Raw genomic sequence first — 19,565 nt, forward strand, 5'->3', positions numbered from 1 at the left:
TATTGTGAATTGGTCTTAAATTTTACTTTTACTGGCAATAAAAGTGTTAAAAAAGTCTTAAATCTAACTCACCGTAAGCTATAGGAACCCTGCTAGGTTAAATAATTCAAAATAATGAAAAGCAGGCCCTATTTTCTGAACGCTGAGCTCCTCAAACTTAAAACATCAAATCTTTTGTGGACTGGCTTTACTAATGTCGACATACTTTAACTGTTGCACTTTGTGGCTCTGTTATGTAGGAAAAAATAAAGACCATGACTCGTGAATCAGCACATCACCAAGACTGGGATTGTGAGCAATCCCTACTCGGAAGATCAAATTGCCTCAGTAGTGCTGTTTTCATTTCATAATTGCTTTAGGTTACTGGAAGCAACACCCAGTCTCTGTGTCTGAAACGCTGCAACGAGCCACCAGGAGGCCAGCAGGGAGGAAGCCCTCCAACTCAGATCAAACCGCCCATGTAAATGGGGACTTACGTCAGCAGGGCCTTTTTGAACTTCCATACAAACAAACCGTTAATGAGTTGCTCCGGGTCTGCCGGGCTCCCCGTGGAAACGGACCAGCCCCACACTTAGCTCCTGTTGGCGTGGTCCTGGAAATTCTAGTCCTCCCCTCTTCCTTCCACCGCAAGAAAAAGACCTTGTTGGTTTTCAGGAAAAAAAAAAAAGAGGGAGCGTTTGGCTGGTGTAGCTGCAGCCGTTGGTAGTTTTTGGAGGACTTTGAGATGAAATCTGATGACAGAGAAGAAGGAGTTCTTTGATATTGACCATGAGGTTTGTAAGCCCCTGGCCAACTGGGTGGGGGTTAAGGAGGTTAAGAGTCCGATATGTTTGTTTAAAACGCAGCCTCAGAGCGAACCCCCGGCAGCGGGAGATTATATGAAGCCTCGATTGTTAGCTTCCTCGTTAGCTGTGGGGGGTTTTTTTTCAGTTTCTAACTTGATTTAACCAGGTTAGTAACACTAAAAGCTCCTTTTTATGGGAGACCTCGCCTTGGAAGCACTCGGATAATGACGCTCTCCTCAGGAATTACAAATCGGTCAGATCTCAGTAACTAATCTGGAAGGCTGAGTCGATCGAGGTTAAAGCTGGCAGAGGTTTTGGATTTTTGCTGTCACATATAAAGTGATGAACTATGCTCCCAGGAAACATATTTGAATGCCTGTCAAACACATGCCACATAAGCTGCAATTACTTTGAAGCAGGCATGCTGATTTGTGGAACAATGTCGATTAGAAAAGCCAGATATTTATCTGCTGCTTCCGCATTTTGTGATGTTTGTCCCTCAGTTCACGATTTAACAAGCGTGTTTTTATGTTTGTTTCTGTTACATTCTGTGCATATAATTGTTCACCAATTCTGTTTTTTTAATGCCCTATTCTCAGACCTTTCCACTATGGAGGAGAGGATACAGAAGCGCGAGTACATCAAGCTGACAGAGTTCGTAGCGGACATGACCAAAATCTTCGACAACTGCCGCTATTACAACCCCAGCGACTCGCCCTTCTACCAGTGTGCCGAGGTTCTGGAGACCTTCTTTGTCCAGAAACTCAAAGGGTTCAAAGCCAGCAGGTAAGATGGGGATAATGATGATGATCTGCACTGACGGGGAGAAGAAACACAAATATGGCAGCAGGTCACTTAAAGACAGGGAGTCGCTAGGTCAGAAGAGTCTTTAAAAATGATACTAAGGCTCTGTTCAGACTGCCGACAAATCAGACCTGTTTGATCTTTATTTTTAAAGATATGTTTTTGGGCTTTATAGCCTTTACTAGATCGGAAAGCTAGAGAGATGACAGGCAATGTGGAAGAGAGAGCGGGGATGACATGCAGCAAAGGGCCGGCGACGGATTTGAACCCGGGGCCGCTGCGACGGGGACATGTAGCCTCTGTATTCGGGGCGCGTGCTCTACCAACTGAGCTACCCAGTGCCCAAGATTTGTGTGATCTTTAACCCTTTGTAACCTAGATTGATATCGGCTTTCTTGTACAAGCTGAGCAAATTGGTCTGACATCTTTTGTACTGTAATTAAAGGGGGGAAAGACAATGACAAACTTGGCATGAAATGTTTAACAAATTGCAAAAGAAAAAGAAAAAATGTTTTTAAAAGGAGGGGAGGATTATTAGAAAATAGACCAAAAATTAGGGAAAACTATATTCATAATAATAATAATTGTCTGTTTCAAATTCTGTTACATATATATATGTATATATAGACATATATATATATATATATATATATATATATATATATATATATATATATATATTATATATATAAAATTTTATTTTTTTTTTTTGCTGTTCTGGCTTTTTAAAATCAAACAAGGTCAGACAGATTTTGCTTGTCAGTCTGAGCAAGGCCAAAGTCATCAGCCAGTTCCATCTATGCTGCTTTGAGCTGAGTTTTGGTAAATACACAATTGCGAGCTAGAAAATTGAACTTCTCATGGGAAAAAAATGTATCGTGAGCTCGTGGAGTTCATTGATTCTTTCTCTTGATTTCCTGGGTCACCATCTTTTTCTAAACATTAAAGTCATATTTTTGTTTTTGTTGTTTTGGGGTGATGACTGAATGCTCATACAACGTGCAGGCTTTTTCTATCTCCAGAAACACAGTTAACGTTTAAAGCAAAGAAAACTGTGGCTCTGCGTGGTATGCATGCCTTTCCATACCCATCCTATTTTTTTTCCTGCAGCCTGTATGAGTTTTTACTCACACCCTTGATCCTGCACACGTTGGTATCTTCATGCAGCCTTCAGTCAGTGGATTTTTCACCCATAACAACATATCTGCTTCAGCTCTAATCATGTACTGAAGATGCATTTTTCTGCTCTCTGGTTTTTGGTGGAGTTCACATTTTAGCTCTTAGTACCTATTAGAAAGAATAATAAGCTAAAACCAAAAAGCACAAAATAAGCCAAGTGAAAAGCCAAGTTTTTTTTTATGATTCCACCAATTAATTTCTACAAAAACAAAACCTTAGTGCTTGATTCTGCTTGGTTGAGACTTTTCAGGTGAAGGCTGAGAACCAAAGCCCAGTATTATCTGAAGCATTTTACAAATCGGACTGAAGCAAATGTTTTACTCTTTTCCTAATGTCCTTAATGCTCTTACTGCTGCTTTTTCACATATGGTTGTATGGAAGCAGCAAATAATAACTCTACTCTCTGGTTGTGCCTCTAAACTCACCTCACTGCATTGCCCTCGCTGCATGATGTGATTGCTTTAGGTGGATGCACACTGCAAGATTATGTCAACAGGTGGATTTATATTGTCATACAATACTGCATACATGCATTCATATGACTTTGCTGGTGGGGGGGGGCGTAACATTTCAGGTGTTTAAATGAGTTGTATGTGACATTTAGAGCATATCTATGTTTCAAAAATCAAAGCTGGGATTGACGGCACGTAAATATACAAATGGACAGGACTGAGCTGGTGACTAGCAAATAACGGTTAAAAAAAAAACCTGCAAACAGCAAAAACAGTGGTGACAGAGCAAACAGTGTTAATCTATGCATTCGTGACAATAACACTCCGAAATCAGCAGTAACAGCCGTATGAATACAGTGTAGGGATACACACTAAATCATGAGCTATCAATTTAATAGTGATTCCTGTTATGTGTAAGCCTTGATTTAAGGGACTAAGCGCAGATTATTTGCCATGTGGTGATCGCAGTTACAATCAGACAGGTTTTCATGTACACAGAATTTGCCTCTGTGTTTACATACAATTAATTTATAAAAGGAAATACAATTGAAGGCAGAGTTCAGCGACAGCCAACAGCATGAATAAAGAATTACATATAAAAAATAGATGTATAGATGTTTCAACTGTTGGGCTGTTAGGAGTTATTTCAGCATAATAGTTTACTGTATAGTTGATTGAATATGCATTGTTTTTATCTATAAACATGCAGTATTAATATGAACTAACACTATTTTCTTTATCTAAAAACACAGCATGGGAACAGGATGGGACAGGATATTTTAATTTACTCTTTCATAGGATTGGGACAGGAGGTTTTATTTGTGGGTGGGACAAGAGTGAAAATCCACCCCTGTGTCAGTCTCTCATACACACGTGCACCAACATGCACGCACAGCTGGACCAACCTACCACAACAAACTACAGAGGAGCTCAGATTACAACACGCAGATGTAGCATGACTTCCTTCTCTGCTCAGGACGCTATTACTCCATTATGTGTTTGCATAGAAATTTGTTGATTTTTGTTGTTGTTTTTCATAGTGATCTGTTGCTATAGTAACGCTCTGAATGTAGCATACAGCTCTTTTAACTGGTAGAGGTAGTGATATCTCAGCCTCGTCTCATCTCGACACGCAGAGTTTCCATGAGCATTTTTATCACTGATGTTTAATTAGTTCAGCGTGTCTTGTGGTTTGCATCCAGCTAAGTGCCTAAAACGGTGATGTGCTTCACCCGCGTGTATTTACACCATCCATTCCCTCTCTCTCTCCCTCTCTCTGTCTCTCTTTTTCTCTCTCTCTCTCTCTCTCTCTCTCTCTTGCAGATTGTGATGTCAAACCCCTGGGTGCCGGGGTCACTCTTAAAACAAACAAAAAAAATAATTTTCAATCCCGGACGTTGCTGTTTTTACTTGTTTAAAACAGCGTTTAAAACTTTGTAAGAAAGTGCATATATCAAGCCACACTTAAGGTGTGATCCTTTTTTTATTTTAGAAACAAAGGAAAGAAAAAAAAAGTTTCTACTGTCTAATAATGGCAGCCATGTTGGTAACACAAAGCAATTCAAGGGAAAATGTATTTTCTTACACTTCTTGCAACAGATGACTGATATTTTGTTTATGTTTAAGTTAGAGGTAAGACAAAATCTGAAGTTTCTCATTCTCTTTCTGGAGATTCAGTTTTGAAAAAAACAAAAAGCTATTGATTTTGATTATAAAATCTTACTTCAGCTCCACACTCATATAACTTATCTTTTAATTTGACAGAACTGTTGTTTATCGTATTGGTCAGGACATGCTGCAGCAGAACATTTTTACCTCATTTCTTAGCCGAGAATTTTTAAAAAAGCATGCAACATTTATTAGTTACTTTTTATTGGCTCTACCCATGTATAATGTTATTTTATGTGAATATATCTTTTCGTGAAGGACTATTTTTATGTTCTAAAGGAAATAATGGTAGGATCTGTAAAGACAGATTGGAGAAAAATGTAGTTTAGCTTTCCTGTTCTAAATATGGCAAGCTCGACAGTCTCCAGTGTAAAATAAAAAAAGTCCTTGTACATACACTGTTGGACCGACATCACATCATACACTTTGATAACGTTTCACCAACATGGCTGCTTTGTCAAAGTGTCTGACCCACTGGCATCCAATTCATGTTTTTGTTTTGTTTGTTTTTGTACTTCCTCTAGTGCATATTTTTGTCATATTGTAAAGCTTTTAATAAAAAAGGAAACAACAAGCAGTTTTCCAACTGTTTTCTTCCTCCTCTCTTTGCCCATCTCTGTAGGTCTCATAACAACAAACTACAATCAGCAGCCTCTTAGCTCCCTCCTAAAAAATCCAAGTGTCAAAAAGACAAGCCTTGTGAATGATTAAGCCCCGTGGTCCAAGTCAGGCTGCATCTGAATCTAAGCGCTCTCTGAAGGAGAGCACGCTCCCAGCTGAAAATCAGCTCGCACTGGTGTCAAAGCGCCCAACCTCCAACACGGAGAGAAAAGCCCCCTTTCATCCTAAGTGTCATCGGGACATAACGGCAGGGAAGGCCCACCTTCAGACGAGGGGGTAGGGCGGCCACGGACTCTGTCTGACAGCCCGCTTCATTCCAACCAGCCGTTCCTACCAGTGCATCCACGAGAAGAAAGATCGAGATGTGAAACACATAAAGTGGATTTGCTGGCCGGTTGGATGTTCGTTGGCAGTCTGATGTCACAGCAGCAGCGGACTCTTAAAAGAGTTGCGTTCTCTCTGTAGCTGATCACTATTTTTGTGTAACCTATATAGCAAATTGTCAGCTTTGATCTCCCCACTCAGAGGTGCAACTTTCATTTCATCCTTGAATACCACACTCATCCCATGAAAGGCCAGTCCCTGCCTCACATGGAAATGTTCATGAGGTCAAAATGAAAAATGCCCACTTCATGCTTCTCATGTGGCTAAATGCAGGCATCACATCCATGTACAGCAACAGGAGTTCATTCTCCTCACACTCGACGACTGTATGCCTGAAAGCTGCGAAGGCCCATTTCTGCCAGTGTGGTTGGAGGAAAAAAAAGTCAATAGGAGAAACTTTCTCACAATAATGACTTGGTAACTGAAAATAGTGATTTATCTAAAAAAAGACAATATCAAAATAGTGAATATTCTGAAATTAATGATTTCGCATCGATTCTAATTATTTTGAGATTGTAAGTCATTATTTTGGGAAATTTCCACATTATTTTGAGATACTAAGTCATTTTGAGATAAGTCATTTCTTAGAAAAGTATCACATTATGTTGAGATAAGAAGTCATAAAAGTCTTTTTAGGAATTTTTTGGGAAAGCTCATTTCAAGAAAAGTCATTTTTCAGAAAGTTTATCATTATTTTGAGTTTTTAGAAAGCTCATTTTAAGACACCATGTCATTATTTATTTTACATTTCACATTATTGTGAGATGGTAACTCATTTTGAATTAAGTCATTTTGATTATTTATTCCAAGTTTCTCATTGTTTTGAGAAAGCTCATTTTAAGATGTTATTCTATAGTCAATATTGTGTGGAAAGTTTCACATTATTTTGAAATACCAACTCATTATTTTGAGTTGTCTTTTTTTTCTTTATTATGTGGATTAAATTTCTCATTAATATGAGATACATCTCATCATTTTGGGAAAGTTCCTTATTTTTAAGAGGCCGTGTCATTATTTTCTTAGATAAGAAAGTCATTATTTTGAGAAAGTTTCACATTATTCCTACATACTAACTTAATTATATAGATTTGCATCATTTTTTTTTTAGAAAGTTTCTCATAATGATTTTTTTTCCTTCTTTTTCATACTAGCGGCAATGGGCTTCCATAATAAGCAGCATCTTATTGACACTGTAGGATCAAACAATGCTTTATTCTCCACCAGAAAAAAAACACCATTTAATCAGTTTCAGATCGACTCTGTGCAGCCAATCTGTGTGTCACCATCCATGTCACACCTCACTCCACTGCACCCAGTTGTTTTGTCAGCCGTGTCGCTCTGCATGAAGCATGAAGCAGCCTCATAAAGCCCACCGAGTGGCACATTTCACTGTACATTCCCTGTCACAGTAGCTTGATGCTGTAATTAAAGCTGGATTTCTCACCACGTAAGGACGTCAACGGCACTTGCTCGAGTAATTCAAGGGTCTTCATTTCGTCTAAAGGCCGTCATGTTACTTTCCATAAGGAAACACCCAGGACGGGTCATCCCACCCACCACATCCTGCCCCTCTTCTAACCTTTTGCCGTTAAGTGTTCCTCTGACATGCAAGTGAAGAATGTTAACTAGCTCTGCACTTCTGTTAAACTTGACCTTTTTTCAGGAGGTCAAGGACAAGAAGTGAGACTGTTCGGCCTTCAGGGAAGGTGAAACCCGTACAAGGCTTAATGAACCCATATGTACTGTACCTTCCTCCATACGCGCACTGTCTCTTCTCGAGCTCTTGTGTCTGTTGATGGCTGAGTCTGTAAGTCTCTCTCTCCTTATCTATCAGCCACTTCTTCCAACATATTTCATTGAAGCTGACAGGTTGGCTCACATACGTCTCTCAACTCGCCCTCAAAGCATGGTTAAGTAATTGGATAATGGACTTTTCCACTCAGCATCAACTCAGTTATGTTGCGGTCTGCGGCAGCATGTCTGGGAGTAAACTTTGAGTGGGGACTGGGGAGTCTTTGTACCGTGGGGTTTGTATGAAAATTTTATAGCTGCATTTTTAGCATATTTGGGCACATTTTTGTAATCTGTGATTATCAGTTTTGTAGGAGGGGAGCAGTCATGAGACACAGTCGTCTTTAAGTTGTTCAAAACCGTTTAAAAATAGGCAAATGTTTCCGTTTCGGTCGTAACGTTCTTTGTGTGTTTTTGCAGAGTTGAGAGATAATGTAGCTGCTGTCTTCTTTACTGTGTTTGTGTGTCTTTCACACAAATGTCTGTCACTTTGTAATCTGATGATGACGTGTTTCATCCACTGTTTGTAATCTCTATTGTATATTATGGCTGTCCAAATATGTAGAGATGAAAGATTTTTAGAGCAGTAGAAACTTTTATTTTTCACTCTTGGAACCAGCAAACTAAGCCCGCCTGTATATTTTAACTGTCTATTTTTTCTCTTTAATTGAAGTGAACTCTACATTTTAGGTGAAATTGCCCTTTATATTAAAAGTGCTGCATATTGTGAGCATAAAGGTTTTGAATGGGGGGTAGAGTGACACAGTTAACTCTTGTAAAGAGTTTTTCTCCTTTTTTTTGTAAGAAACCAACCAGTTCAGCATAACTTCTATATTGACATTGCATTTCTTGTATTATTTATTCATATCAATGAAAAGTTCTCAGTTTTTTTAGTAATGTTGAGGAAACGTAACTGCAGATAAAAAGTACTCTATGTTTTTAACTGATTGTGGCAACTCCGAAGAGATTCTCTTTTGTACTTGATAGGACATTTCATCCTAGATAATAAAAGTAATGTTTTTGACACCAGTTTCCAAAAGAGTTGTGTTTTCTTTGACTGTCTCTGCTCATCGCAGATCGCTGTCACGTGAAACCTTTTGGAGGACCCGATCAAAAGCTTTGCAAAAGCTTTTTAGACTGCTTGAAAGTCATCCAAGGATGTTTTGCTAAGACAGGTGAAGAGCGAGTTATGGTGGCTGTGAGAAAATAGAATGAACGCATAAATATTCATTGGCATCTCAATGGCCCTGAGCCCTGTAATGTTCCTCAGATAGAAAAAAAGGAGTGAATCACACAAAAGATGTGAGTCAGGGCCCACTGCGATACCTACATATTATGTAAAGAAACATTTAACAGACTGGGAATGGCAGAAAAAGCATTTGATTTGTCAGTGTTTATGATTAAATGAGATAGATAGATAGATAGATCATTCACAGCCAGCCACACACAACTACACATCACATAAAGCACTTTTGTAATTAATACATTTTTTTAATTAATAAAAAATCTTAAAAATAAATAGGCAATGGTCCACTATTATTAATGCAAAGTGAAAACATAGAACCATATCATCTTGTTTCAGATGTGCCTTTATTTTGAAATTCTGTGTCTGTTTACAACTGCAGGAAGATGATGGCACCAGCTAAGAGAAAGATGATAAGGAGGTATTTACTCAGGATTAAATCAGGACCACAGAGGGGACACTTTTTTCAGTGGCAGTATGGGGCAACAGATAGAGCACGTCAGATGTAAACAAAAGCTTTACTCAGGAAACACGACGTACCTGCTGGACACCTCACTACACTAACTTCACAGCAACATTACAAACATAAACTGCTCAGTTTCAATGATTTTTTTAGTTGGAAAAACAAGCCTACAGACTGAAATTCAACTGTGTTGTTTGTCGAGAGATGATGTGACTTAAACCAACAGTGAGTAAAAAGAGTAAAAAAGTAAAATACATGTCAGTAAAATACAAAAAGCCCGCTGGCTGCTAGGCTAATGTATGCAATGTAAAATGCCATTGACTTATGCTAATAATGTTAGCATGTTTCATATGTGGGGTAAAACATGACTTAAAAGACAGTTGTTTTGTATATGAACCTTGACAGTTATTGAGTTTTATACTTTGGTTTAGGGATATTGTCTTTAATCCATGTTCAATGGCTTTTGGTAAAAATTTGCCCTAAAGTTTTTGGAAAAAGATCATGATTTGAGGTAAAATGAAAACAATTTTTCCAGAAAGGGTTTTCTGACAGAATGAACCAGTTTTAATTATTTACAAGTATTTATATGTTGTTTTTATCTTCTATGACCAAAGCAAAAAAAAAAAGAAGGAGGGGGGCAGCTTCTTCTGTAACAGGTTGTGTTAAATGGACATATAATATAATCTCATGTAGATCGCAGGCCCCTGATTTGAATTGAATCCAAATTGTATCATGGCAGACTTTGTGATACTGGCAAATTGTTGTCTAAAGAATTTTTTAAATACAGTATCATGATGAAACTAGTGATTACATCCCGTAGTCCCTTCATGAAACCGCTCACAACAAGGTCTGTGGATTATCTTGAATCGAATTAGTACCACAAGATGGGTGTCACCTCAGGAACTCACACCAAAGTAATCTAGCCCTTAAATGGACAGGCACATGCAAATATTTTGGAAAATAAGTTAATTGCCACTTTCTCATGTATCTAGGTTAAAATTACAGGATTTCATGATTTTTTTTTATTTTTATTTTTTCAAAATCTGACCTATCCCTAGAATACAGAAACCATTTAATGGCAAGACTGATAAACAGCAGGTAAAAAAAAAAAAATATATATATATATTTTTGGATTCTGGGGTGAACTGTCTGTCTTTAAGGCCCATTGTTGAACAAACGGACACACAGACACACACACACACACACACACACACACACACACACACACATATATATATGTATATATATTTACATTAAACAGTGTAAGTTTATGCATTGTACTTGATAAAGTAACAACAAACTAATCACTAATTACTACAGAGACTGGAAGAAGAAGGGGGTTCAGTCGGGGCCCACAGCTCATTTTTCCCTCGGGCCCTCAGTGGGTCAGTCATGTCCTACATGCCATGTTCCAGCCTCTTGTCAATTATCTGGAGCTTTAATGGAAAAGTGTGCACACTTGCGAGCACTGAACAACAAGGTCATGACCCCCAACACACTCATACAAACTTCCTGTGATCAAATTACCAACACAACACATAAAAACCACCTCCAAGGTTGACCTTGCGCTCTCCTCTCACACCCTTCCTCCCTTACCTCCCTCTCTTCAGTCCCGACTCAAACCGCTAAATGAATCCAGAGGCTCGCATGGACGCCGTGAGTGCCGCAGATGGCCACAAGCCCCGAGTGGTTTTAAATCCACCACCCATCGTCTCCTTCTCTCACTCCCTCCTTGTGGCTTGGGGGACTATCACACAGGAAGCAATTTAGAGACATTCCCACCTCCCTCTCCTAACACCCCAGCTTTCTCTCCCTCCTCCTTCTCCTCCTTTACATCCTCTGCAATGAGGAATGTCCTCCTGCTGCGATAGTAGCCAAGATGTGGAGCGGGCTCCTGTTTCCTGCCCGCCTGCATCTGTTCCCTCCAGCACTGATCCCAGATAGAGTCTTCCTCGAGCCTGGGAACTGAGCGGCCGAGCTGACAGACGGACAGAGGGGGAGAAAAGAGGCTTAGCCCTGCCTGCCTCCACGTCCAAGTTCCCAAGTCAGTCTCTCTTCCCGGAGGCAAGACAGAGACCATGGTTGTTAAACTCTAATTAGAGCGTCCTGCGTCGGGGGCTCCTTCCCATGCAATCACTGGGAAAGATAAGGAGGATCGATGTTTCAGTCAGTGGGCAGATGTATGCGATAGCATTGGTGGAGGGTTGGTTTAAAGACAAAATAATTTCTCACAGGGTCGTTGAGTACAAAAAAATACACATTTTTATTGTTTTTGTGTATGGTAAAGCAATGTAAGCATTCAGTGCAAGTTTTCCCTTTGATAAGAAGCATGAGCTCAGGGTCGTACTACAATCAAGCCAGGGATTTCTGATTAAATAAGAAGCTATCCCTTCAGAAACACAGACCTAACACCCTCTTCCTGTCATTTTACATAACCTTCTTTGTTTCTCCTCCACCTTGTCTCTCTCATCCTCCAAAATGTCCCTTTTTAAGTTTTGGCCCTTCTAGACGAGGACATGTTTGTGTGTAAGCAAGAAAACAAGAGCTTTCCCAAAGAGGAGCTGTGACGGAGGCACTTTTTTCTCTCCAAGTCATGTGTCCAGGTGCAGAGAGGGATCAGATTCCTGCGATTAGATTTATGGCTTAGTCCCTACAACAACACACACCCCTCCTCATTCAGCAAGGCCCCTTTTGATGTCCCAGTCTACTCGGGCAGATATTTCATCGTTGACATATAATTAAAGTTAGAAAAATAAGCCGCTCTCATGACAAGCAAAGGTCCTGTGCTCTCCCTCTCCCCTCTTCTCCCTCCTCCTCGTCCTCCTCTGAGGTTTGTTGCTGCTTTTTCAGGCCCTTCATTCCCTCCCTTTGGTCCTTGTAACAATAATAGTGCATTTCCTGCTTACAAATAACAACCACAGCGACAACATGCACGGGATCAAGAGTTACAAAACAATACTTCTTTGTGCAGTACAACATTTCGCTCCCATATCAGTTTCCAAAATGATTAAATATTGGATTTTTACAATGAGATTCAAAGTACTGAGCAATTGATATTATTTTGAAAAGCAAGTGTGCTTGTCTGGAAATAAATCTCTCTTCCATATCGTTGATGAAAAAGGTGTTGTTAAACCTGGGCAACTTGATTTCTTTCAAAAACAGAAATTAGCCAGAAATTTGTAAAAAGTACATGAAAGCTACTTGAAAACAAAAAACAAGCAAACAAACAACATGGCAAAGTTTAAAAGAGGGGAATGACCTGGAAGAAGGGTGCTTAAAATAATAATAATTCTGTAAAAATAAATTAGTTTATGGTAATTATAAACAATAGCTTTAAGACATTTTCCCCTACCTTTTAAAAAGATACTTTTATTGCAATTTGTGGGAAATTTCTGACCAAGTTGCCATGTTTTTGAAAGAATTTGCTCATGGTTCAGCTCAAGAAAAGTGATGTCGATCCAAGTTTCAAGGGGTTAAATATGGGAGCTAGAAAAACAATGAACCAACGATCTTATCTGTATGCATGTTCATAAATGTGTTTGTATTATAGTGTGGAAAAAGATAGACCCATACACATTTCTGCTTTTAGTCCCCCTTAAATCCTACACACCTGTCCTTTAATTGAGATGTATAATTGAACACCGTCTGCATAGCAGTGACAGGAGATACCTTTAATAAAATGATGTATTTTTGGGCATCCGAGTGGCTTAAGGGTTAAGAGCCCCAAATGAACTGCAACATGCCTGATTCAAGTCCAATTGGATACTTTTGTGTCATCTTTGTCTCCTAGTGTCCTGTCAGCTCTAATACTGTCTGTTTAAACCTGTTAAAAAATACCAAAAGTGCCCCAAAATGACTTCTTATCTTCCCTATGAAAAGCATGTCGAAGGCATACTCTGAGTTCAAATCTATGTTCTTTAGATCAGCAATTTTGGGACTTCATGAACCAGCCATGAATGAATGAGGAGTTTGAGTGAAGTTGCTGTTTTATGAAAAATATTAACGGATAGGTTTGATTTCCCAGATGTTAAAAACTGATCTTGAAAAATCCATTTAATTGAAGCTGCTTGTGTTTCTATCAAAGACACCACAAGTCAGTACTTGAGGAACTTTACGGAGGAGTAAAAAAGATAAACCAGGATAAGGATACATCATAGCAGTCCATATGAAAATAAATCCATGCCCTCTGCAAAATCTCTTCCGTCTTGCACAACACTGAGGGGTTATTAGTTATGATCAGTTCAAATAAGCTGCAATGTCTCTTCCCCTGCAGCAGGGGCCGATAGTCTTATCTTTGGTTCACCTACACCTGGAGCGGGTGGCCTCCAGGGCTTTCTGGTGCCTCCGTTTGTTGAATCTCTTGACATAGTTGTTGCTCCGCAGGAGTCCGTCTCCGGTTTCAGTTTACCCCCCAGTAGGTTCAGGAGGTCAGTGGGGAGGTGGCGCCTCCGGTGGTAGATCTGTCCCATTATGATGTATCTGGTCCCTTGGGAACAGATAGGGGAAATGTAGAAGTGAAAAAGTGCAAAGTCAAGCATTTTTCATGTTTGCAGTAAACAAAGTGTGTTACTGGTTTTGCTGATCTCAGGAAAACAGATACCCACATCCCACACACGAATATTTTGGCAGAAGCTTGTTAAAGACTTCTTAATTTATGAGTCTTGACACATCTGCGTAAATGTCCCACGATGTACAACCTCTATCTCATATCTCATCTTAAGTATCAATCAAACTACAGCTTTATAATTAATAGATACACTCTCACAGTTAGTACTATAGTTTCATTCTTTTCCTGCACTAAATAGATTTTCTTATCTGATCCTGTTTTATGGGGTTTTTCAGCGACCCCGCTGCACTCACCGAGTTTGATGTCGGGGCAGGGCTTGCTGCACTTGTAGGTGTCCAGGACCAGAAGGCGAACTTTGAAGAAAAAGCTGTCTGGGGTCACGTAGAGACGACTCATCTTGTAGAAACCGTCGCTGCTCACCATCAATGTAATGAGACGTATTCCTTTACGCACCACATCAATATCGTGAACTATCCCATTTACAGCTGTTTAAGAAACATAAAAAAAAACAGCACAGGTCAAAAAGCTGAAAATTTTTATTTAGATGTATGTTTTGTAAAAGAATGGTTTAACAATATGCTTATTTGCTCTCTTGCCCAGAGTGAGATGAGAAGATTGATACCACCTCCATGTTTGTCTAAAAAATAAGAAGCTACAACCAGCAGCCTGTAAGCTTATCTTAGCTTAGTTAGGCTTAATTGGTCAAGGCTTTTGAAGCAAATCCTGCATTTAATTTTTGTTTGTCTACCTTTGACAAACTCTTTGTCTCTTGTGTCAACATACCAAACTCACTGTAGCAGTAATACTCCCTCTCCTCCTTCTCCTTCCTGCACTCGCTCATGCAGAAAGCATCATGTGTGAAGTCGGACTCTGTGGAGAGGAAGACAAGCAAAGGACAGAATGAGGGGATGAGTTAAAACGAGTGACTGTATTCCAGACTCTCATTCCAGCGTCATTAGAAAAGAACAAGGCCGTCATTACACAACCCAGGCGTCACATTCCTCCACATGGGACTGGAGGAGGTGACGTGTATGTGATGGGATCACAGCCGTGCTACATTTTCTGTTCTTATTACAATATGAGGAGCGTCTCACTTGCTTTGCATCTTTACAACCTCGCTGCACACAAAGAGAAACATTGACAGCCAGATTTGAGGGAGATGGTTGTAATTAGTGGCGAGGGATGTTCACTAACTACCAGTGGAAAGCTTCAAACCATCATCATTGTCATTATCTCTCTCTGTGTGAACTCTATGAACTCTGTGTGTTAGTGTATATGATATTACTTTATGACTTTCCTTAGAAGTAAAAACAGATGTATATGTTTTTTAGCCATTTTATGTGGTGTTTTGTAGGTTTTATTTGACAGGAGTAAAGCAGAGAGTGACAGGAAATACTAGAGATGTAGGGTTACATACAGCAAGATCCCAGCAGGATTCAAGCCAAGAATATATCAATGACATGATCAGCATGTTAACCCTTTAAAACCTTGAGAGAAATCATAGCATTCAGGTGCTTTTCATATGCATTTAAACCTTTGAAACCTGACCAAATTTGTTTGATTTTGTTCAAATTGCAATGAGCAATGTGACAAGAGATACACTGGAAATTGCAAGAAATTGGGAAAAGATGACAAGGAAATGACTAATGAAAATTAGTTACTTTTTTTTTTTTTTTTAAATCACGGAAAATAATATAACAATAAAAACTATAATTCTTATATTCTATGTGTAATATAAGAATTATAGTATGTATATTCTACGTATGTGTGTGTGTGTGTGTGTGTGTGTGTGTGTGTGTTAAACAATGGGCCTTAAAGAGACAGTTCACACCCAAATCCGAAAAACTTTTTTTTTTTTTTTACCTGCTATTTATCATTGTAGCCCTTAAATGGTTTCTGTATCCTGGGGGATACAGGCATTTGACAGGCTGTGGGGAAAGGGGCATCAAGTGGGTGCACTTAAAATTATGACACTAACACTAAAGGGGGAAATAGGTCCAAAAAAATGCTCATCATTGATATCAAAGTTCAAAATATAATCCCACGTAAACAACGTTGGGCTGGATTAACCAACAAATTTGGATTCTGAGCATTCTTATGAGTTTTTTTTCAAAAACGTGGAAATTTTGGTGTTAAAATCCAGTTAGCCCCTTTTGTAATCAGATTTTACCACAAGCCTCTTTTAGTTATGCAGGAAATCCAAATGCAGATTCTTTTTTCTTTTAGTGACTAATACAAAAAATATTGTATTCATGAAGTCTGGGTCATTTGTCACTGTGATTATGTAATATTATATTTTACAGGATATTACTGTAATAAATACTATGATACTGAGCATCAAAGACCTCCCCCAGATGGCTAAACTCTTACATAATTTCAATCTTTTGAAATATGTAGAGGAGTATAAAAAATGATTCAGTTTAAGTTCGATAATGTAACATTCAAAGACGCCGTGCACAGCTCTGTATCAATATACAGGTCAGCCTCCAAGGTCAGGACACAACAAAACGCTCTCATACCTCGCCTCAGGATGTCAAACTGGTAGAGCAGGCTGGAGGAGCGCCGGTTAAAGACGACAGGTGGGCGGCTGTTGTTCCTGGTCGCTGCACCGATACCTGTCTGATAGAGACTGGACTTTCCCGGCCGGTTCTCCTCTGGGTCCAGTCTTCGGTTGGGGGGATCTCTGCGCGGCGATTGGGCCGGTTGGTGCGGCTGAGGCTGTGTGTTGGGGGGGACCCCTGGGTCTGGAGTTGGAGTGTCCATCTGGTCACATCTGCTGAGGAGGACCGATGTTGGACTGGGCGTCCTGGTTGGTTTTCTGCACAGTGCGGTTGGTGGCAGCAGCTGCAGCCCCCGTCAACGGTGTTTTGGGAAGCAAACCAACAACTTCTCCTCTGGTCTTCTCGCTGTTGTGCTCTATCAGACGGTCGCTCTTGTGGCCTTTTTGCTCTTGTTGTGGGGGCCGTGGGGGCCGTGGTGGGGGGGATGGGGGCCAGGTCGGTGTGCTTTGGCCAGACGGCAGAGGGGAGAGGATGGAGGGTGAATTTGGACTCGCTGGCCTTGCTACTCTTCTCTAGGAGCTCGTTGATGGGCAGGGAGGGCTCTTTGACCACCAGCCGGCTCTGGTTGCTCGGAGGTGGATCTACAAAGCTACTCTGACCCTTTTCTATCAAGGTGTACAGCTCTGGGTTGACACAAACAAAAAGTTGTACTTCGGTTAGACATTTTCTTCAACTTGATATGGTGTATTAGTTTAATATGAAAGCCCCTCTGCTCCCACAATAAGCCATGTGGGTTCATTTAATATTTATGGTAGCTGTGGATCGGTGGTGTCGTTAGTCCTGGTGGCCCAAAATGTTATCTCTAAATATCTAGGTTATAAATACTTTTCAAAAATCAGAATAGGCCTTTTAATAATAAAAGCTTTTGGGGTTCTCGTCCAGAAAATTTTGAGCATCAAACACTTCCTTTCCTGCATTCTGGTGAATTTTTATTGAGCATTTTTTTGCCTTTTCTGCATCAAATTATGGTCTAAATGTAGTATTTAATTAATAATAATAAGACTAACAATAATGATAAATGTAGCACTTTTCAAACACAGATGCTACTAAGTGCTTCACAAGACAATTTGGTCAAAATAAAAGTCCTCTGCTACTTTCATATTTCATACATACGCTTGAAAGAAAGAATATTTCCTGTCTAAGGATTTTTCATTTAGCTTAATAAAGTATGAGACTCTTTGTTTAATATTTCAGTTGGAGGTTTATCAGTAACTTTCATGTTGAGAACTTGACACTTTCTTCTACAGTATGACACTAATTGGCCTGCTGGATGGAAATGTCTAACTTGTTAAGAATCTACAGCTAGGATATCAGCTTTTATTATGTCAACTATAAGGCTACTCACTTAGCGTTTTTATCTTAAATCACATTATAATTGTTTTGGGATGTAACATTTACTAATGGGAATTTTAAAGACAAAATTACCTCTTTTTGTAGTTTCTTTCACAGGTAGAGAGATGTCAAGAATCTGTATTATCTAATAAGATTAAATTTTTGGTCTGTTCATCTCACCAAAAGTGGAATTTGTATTTGCAATATTAATAACTGATTTTAAATACTGTGATACTGTACTGTATCAATTTTTCCCCACCCTTAATAAAATGTAAATCCCACACTGAGCATGCTGCTGTGAAAGTCTGATTGTACAATCAATAGACTCAAATTAAAAAGAAAGTAACGTAAAGCAACAAGTAAAAGTATAGGTAAAAGAAAACCAGTTTTTCTTTAACACATTAAAATGTACAACTAACTCCAAAGAGCCAACCAACAAAAATAAAGTGTACTCACCGTTCACAAACATGCTCCTCTGAGTTGCAAAGAGGAAAGCCCAGAAATAAGATGAGCAGAATAATCCCTGTCATCCTGGATGTTGAGTGTGGACACACGTTCAGGTCTGTCTGCTACAGAAGGGGGATTCCTGGGATTTTTATACAGGCTGCTCAGGAATGAGATGGGATGGGGTGGAAGGGGAGATGGTGGGACGTCCCTTACACAGACGTAAACACTTCGACATTACACTCCTTTCATTCATAAATTGATTAAAAAAGGCTCCTGTTGTTGTTTATAATAATGTATGTGGGGAAATTTGGATCTGTCAAGAAATTCTCTTTATTTTTCCAGGTAGTAGGCCTATTTTATGTAAAATTGAACTAGGTTCTGCTTCTGTTTTCTGGTGTCCAACTCAATGTTTAAATCTTCTGAATTGATGTTTTACTTGCTTTCTTGAGATTTTATTAGAAAATATAAAATACCCTTTCGCTTCAGGGTAAGTTATAACAACCTCTCTAGTGGAGCTGAAGGTGACACTGTACCTGGGTGTATTTAATAATCAGTCTTTACTGCCCTCTGATGGTCGCAGTGTGGAACTGCAACACATTATTTGTCAAATAAAGACCTTCCAGACCTATTCTTACTAAATATAGTCACCAATTGAAGTAATCAAATAAGAAAATAAATGAAAAGAGAATACATTTAAAAGAGCGCCTAATTGTTCTTTAGAGGTCGTTATTTTTATTTTTTATTTTGCAAGAACAAGAACATGCTGTGCAACAGTCAGACAACATATAAGAATGATTAATATAGTAACGTCATAGTAAAAGCATGTCCTCCAAAAATGATCAAAAACGTCAAAGTATAGTATGTCGTCCAAAAGTGATCAAGAACGTCATTGTATAATATGCTGTCAAAACATCATCAAATACGACAGAGTATAGTATATTGTCCAAAACTCATAAAAAAGGGTCTTACTTTAGGATGTTGTCCAAAAATCATCAAAAATGTCATAGTATAATATATCGTCCAAAACTCATAAAAAATGTCTTACTTTAAGATGTCATCCAAAAATCATCAGAAACGTCATAGTATAGTATGTCTTACAAAAATCGCCAAAAATGTTATACGTTGTCCAAAAATCATCAAAAATGTAATAATATAGTAAGTCAAACAGCATTCAACAGTGTAATTTTTTTTAGGATATATAGAAAAATAAAATAAAAATATGTGAATAAATGCAAAATAATTTGATCATTTTAAAAGGAAAAAGGTGA

At 39.0% G+C, this 19,565-nt stretch overlaps 2 protein-coding genes across 7 annotated transcripts in view; one reads left to right on the top strand and one right to left on the bottom strand.

Annotated features, from left to right (window-relative positions):
- LOC121941842 (nucleosome-remodeling factor subunit BPTF-like) overlaps positions 1-6,534 on the top strand; it is a 56,337-nt gene extending 49,803 nt beyond the window's left edge. For 5 of the 6 annotated variants that reach the window (XM_042484742.1, XM_042484744.1, XM_042484743.1 and 2 more), the window contains 2 exons: positions 1,385-1,571; positions 5,511-6,534. In XM_042484742.1, the coding sequence (XP_042340676.1) occupies positions 1,385-1,571; positions 5,511-5,547 (224 nt within the window). In that variant the 3' untranslated portion in view covers positions 5,548-6,534. Of the gene's footprint in view, positions 1-1,384; positions 1,572-4,543; positions 5,374-5,510 lie in introns of those variants that run through there. The other variant, XM_042484745.1, reaches the window with a different exon arrangement.
- A 6,731-nt stretch (positions 6,535-13,265) lies between these two features.
- On the bottom strand, positions 13,266-16,672 carry LOC121941460 (UPF0450 protein C17orf58 homolog). Its single transcript, XM_042484245.1, is given in 5 exon segments — positions 13,266-13,784; positions 13,787-13,876; positions 14,251-14,442; positions 14,741-14,827; positions 16,477-16,672. Coding segments are annotated over 4 exon segments (435 nt in total). The 5' UTR covers positions 14,799-14,827; positions 16,477-16,672; the 3' UTR covers positions 13,266-13,689.
- Between the last annotated feature and the right edge of the window lie 2,893 nt (positions 16,673-19,565).

The sequence above is a fragment of the Plectropomus leopardus genome, chromosome 4 (genome assembly GCF_008729295.1).
Source record: "Plectropomus leopardus isolate mb chromosome 4, YSFRI_Pleo_2.0, whole genome shotgun sequence".
Classification (NCBI taxonomy): domain Eukaryota; kingdom Metazoa; phylum Chordata; class Actinopteri; order Perciformes; family Serranidae; genus Plectropomus; species Plectropomus leopardus.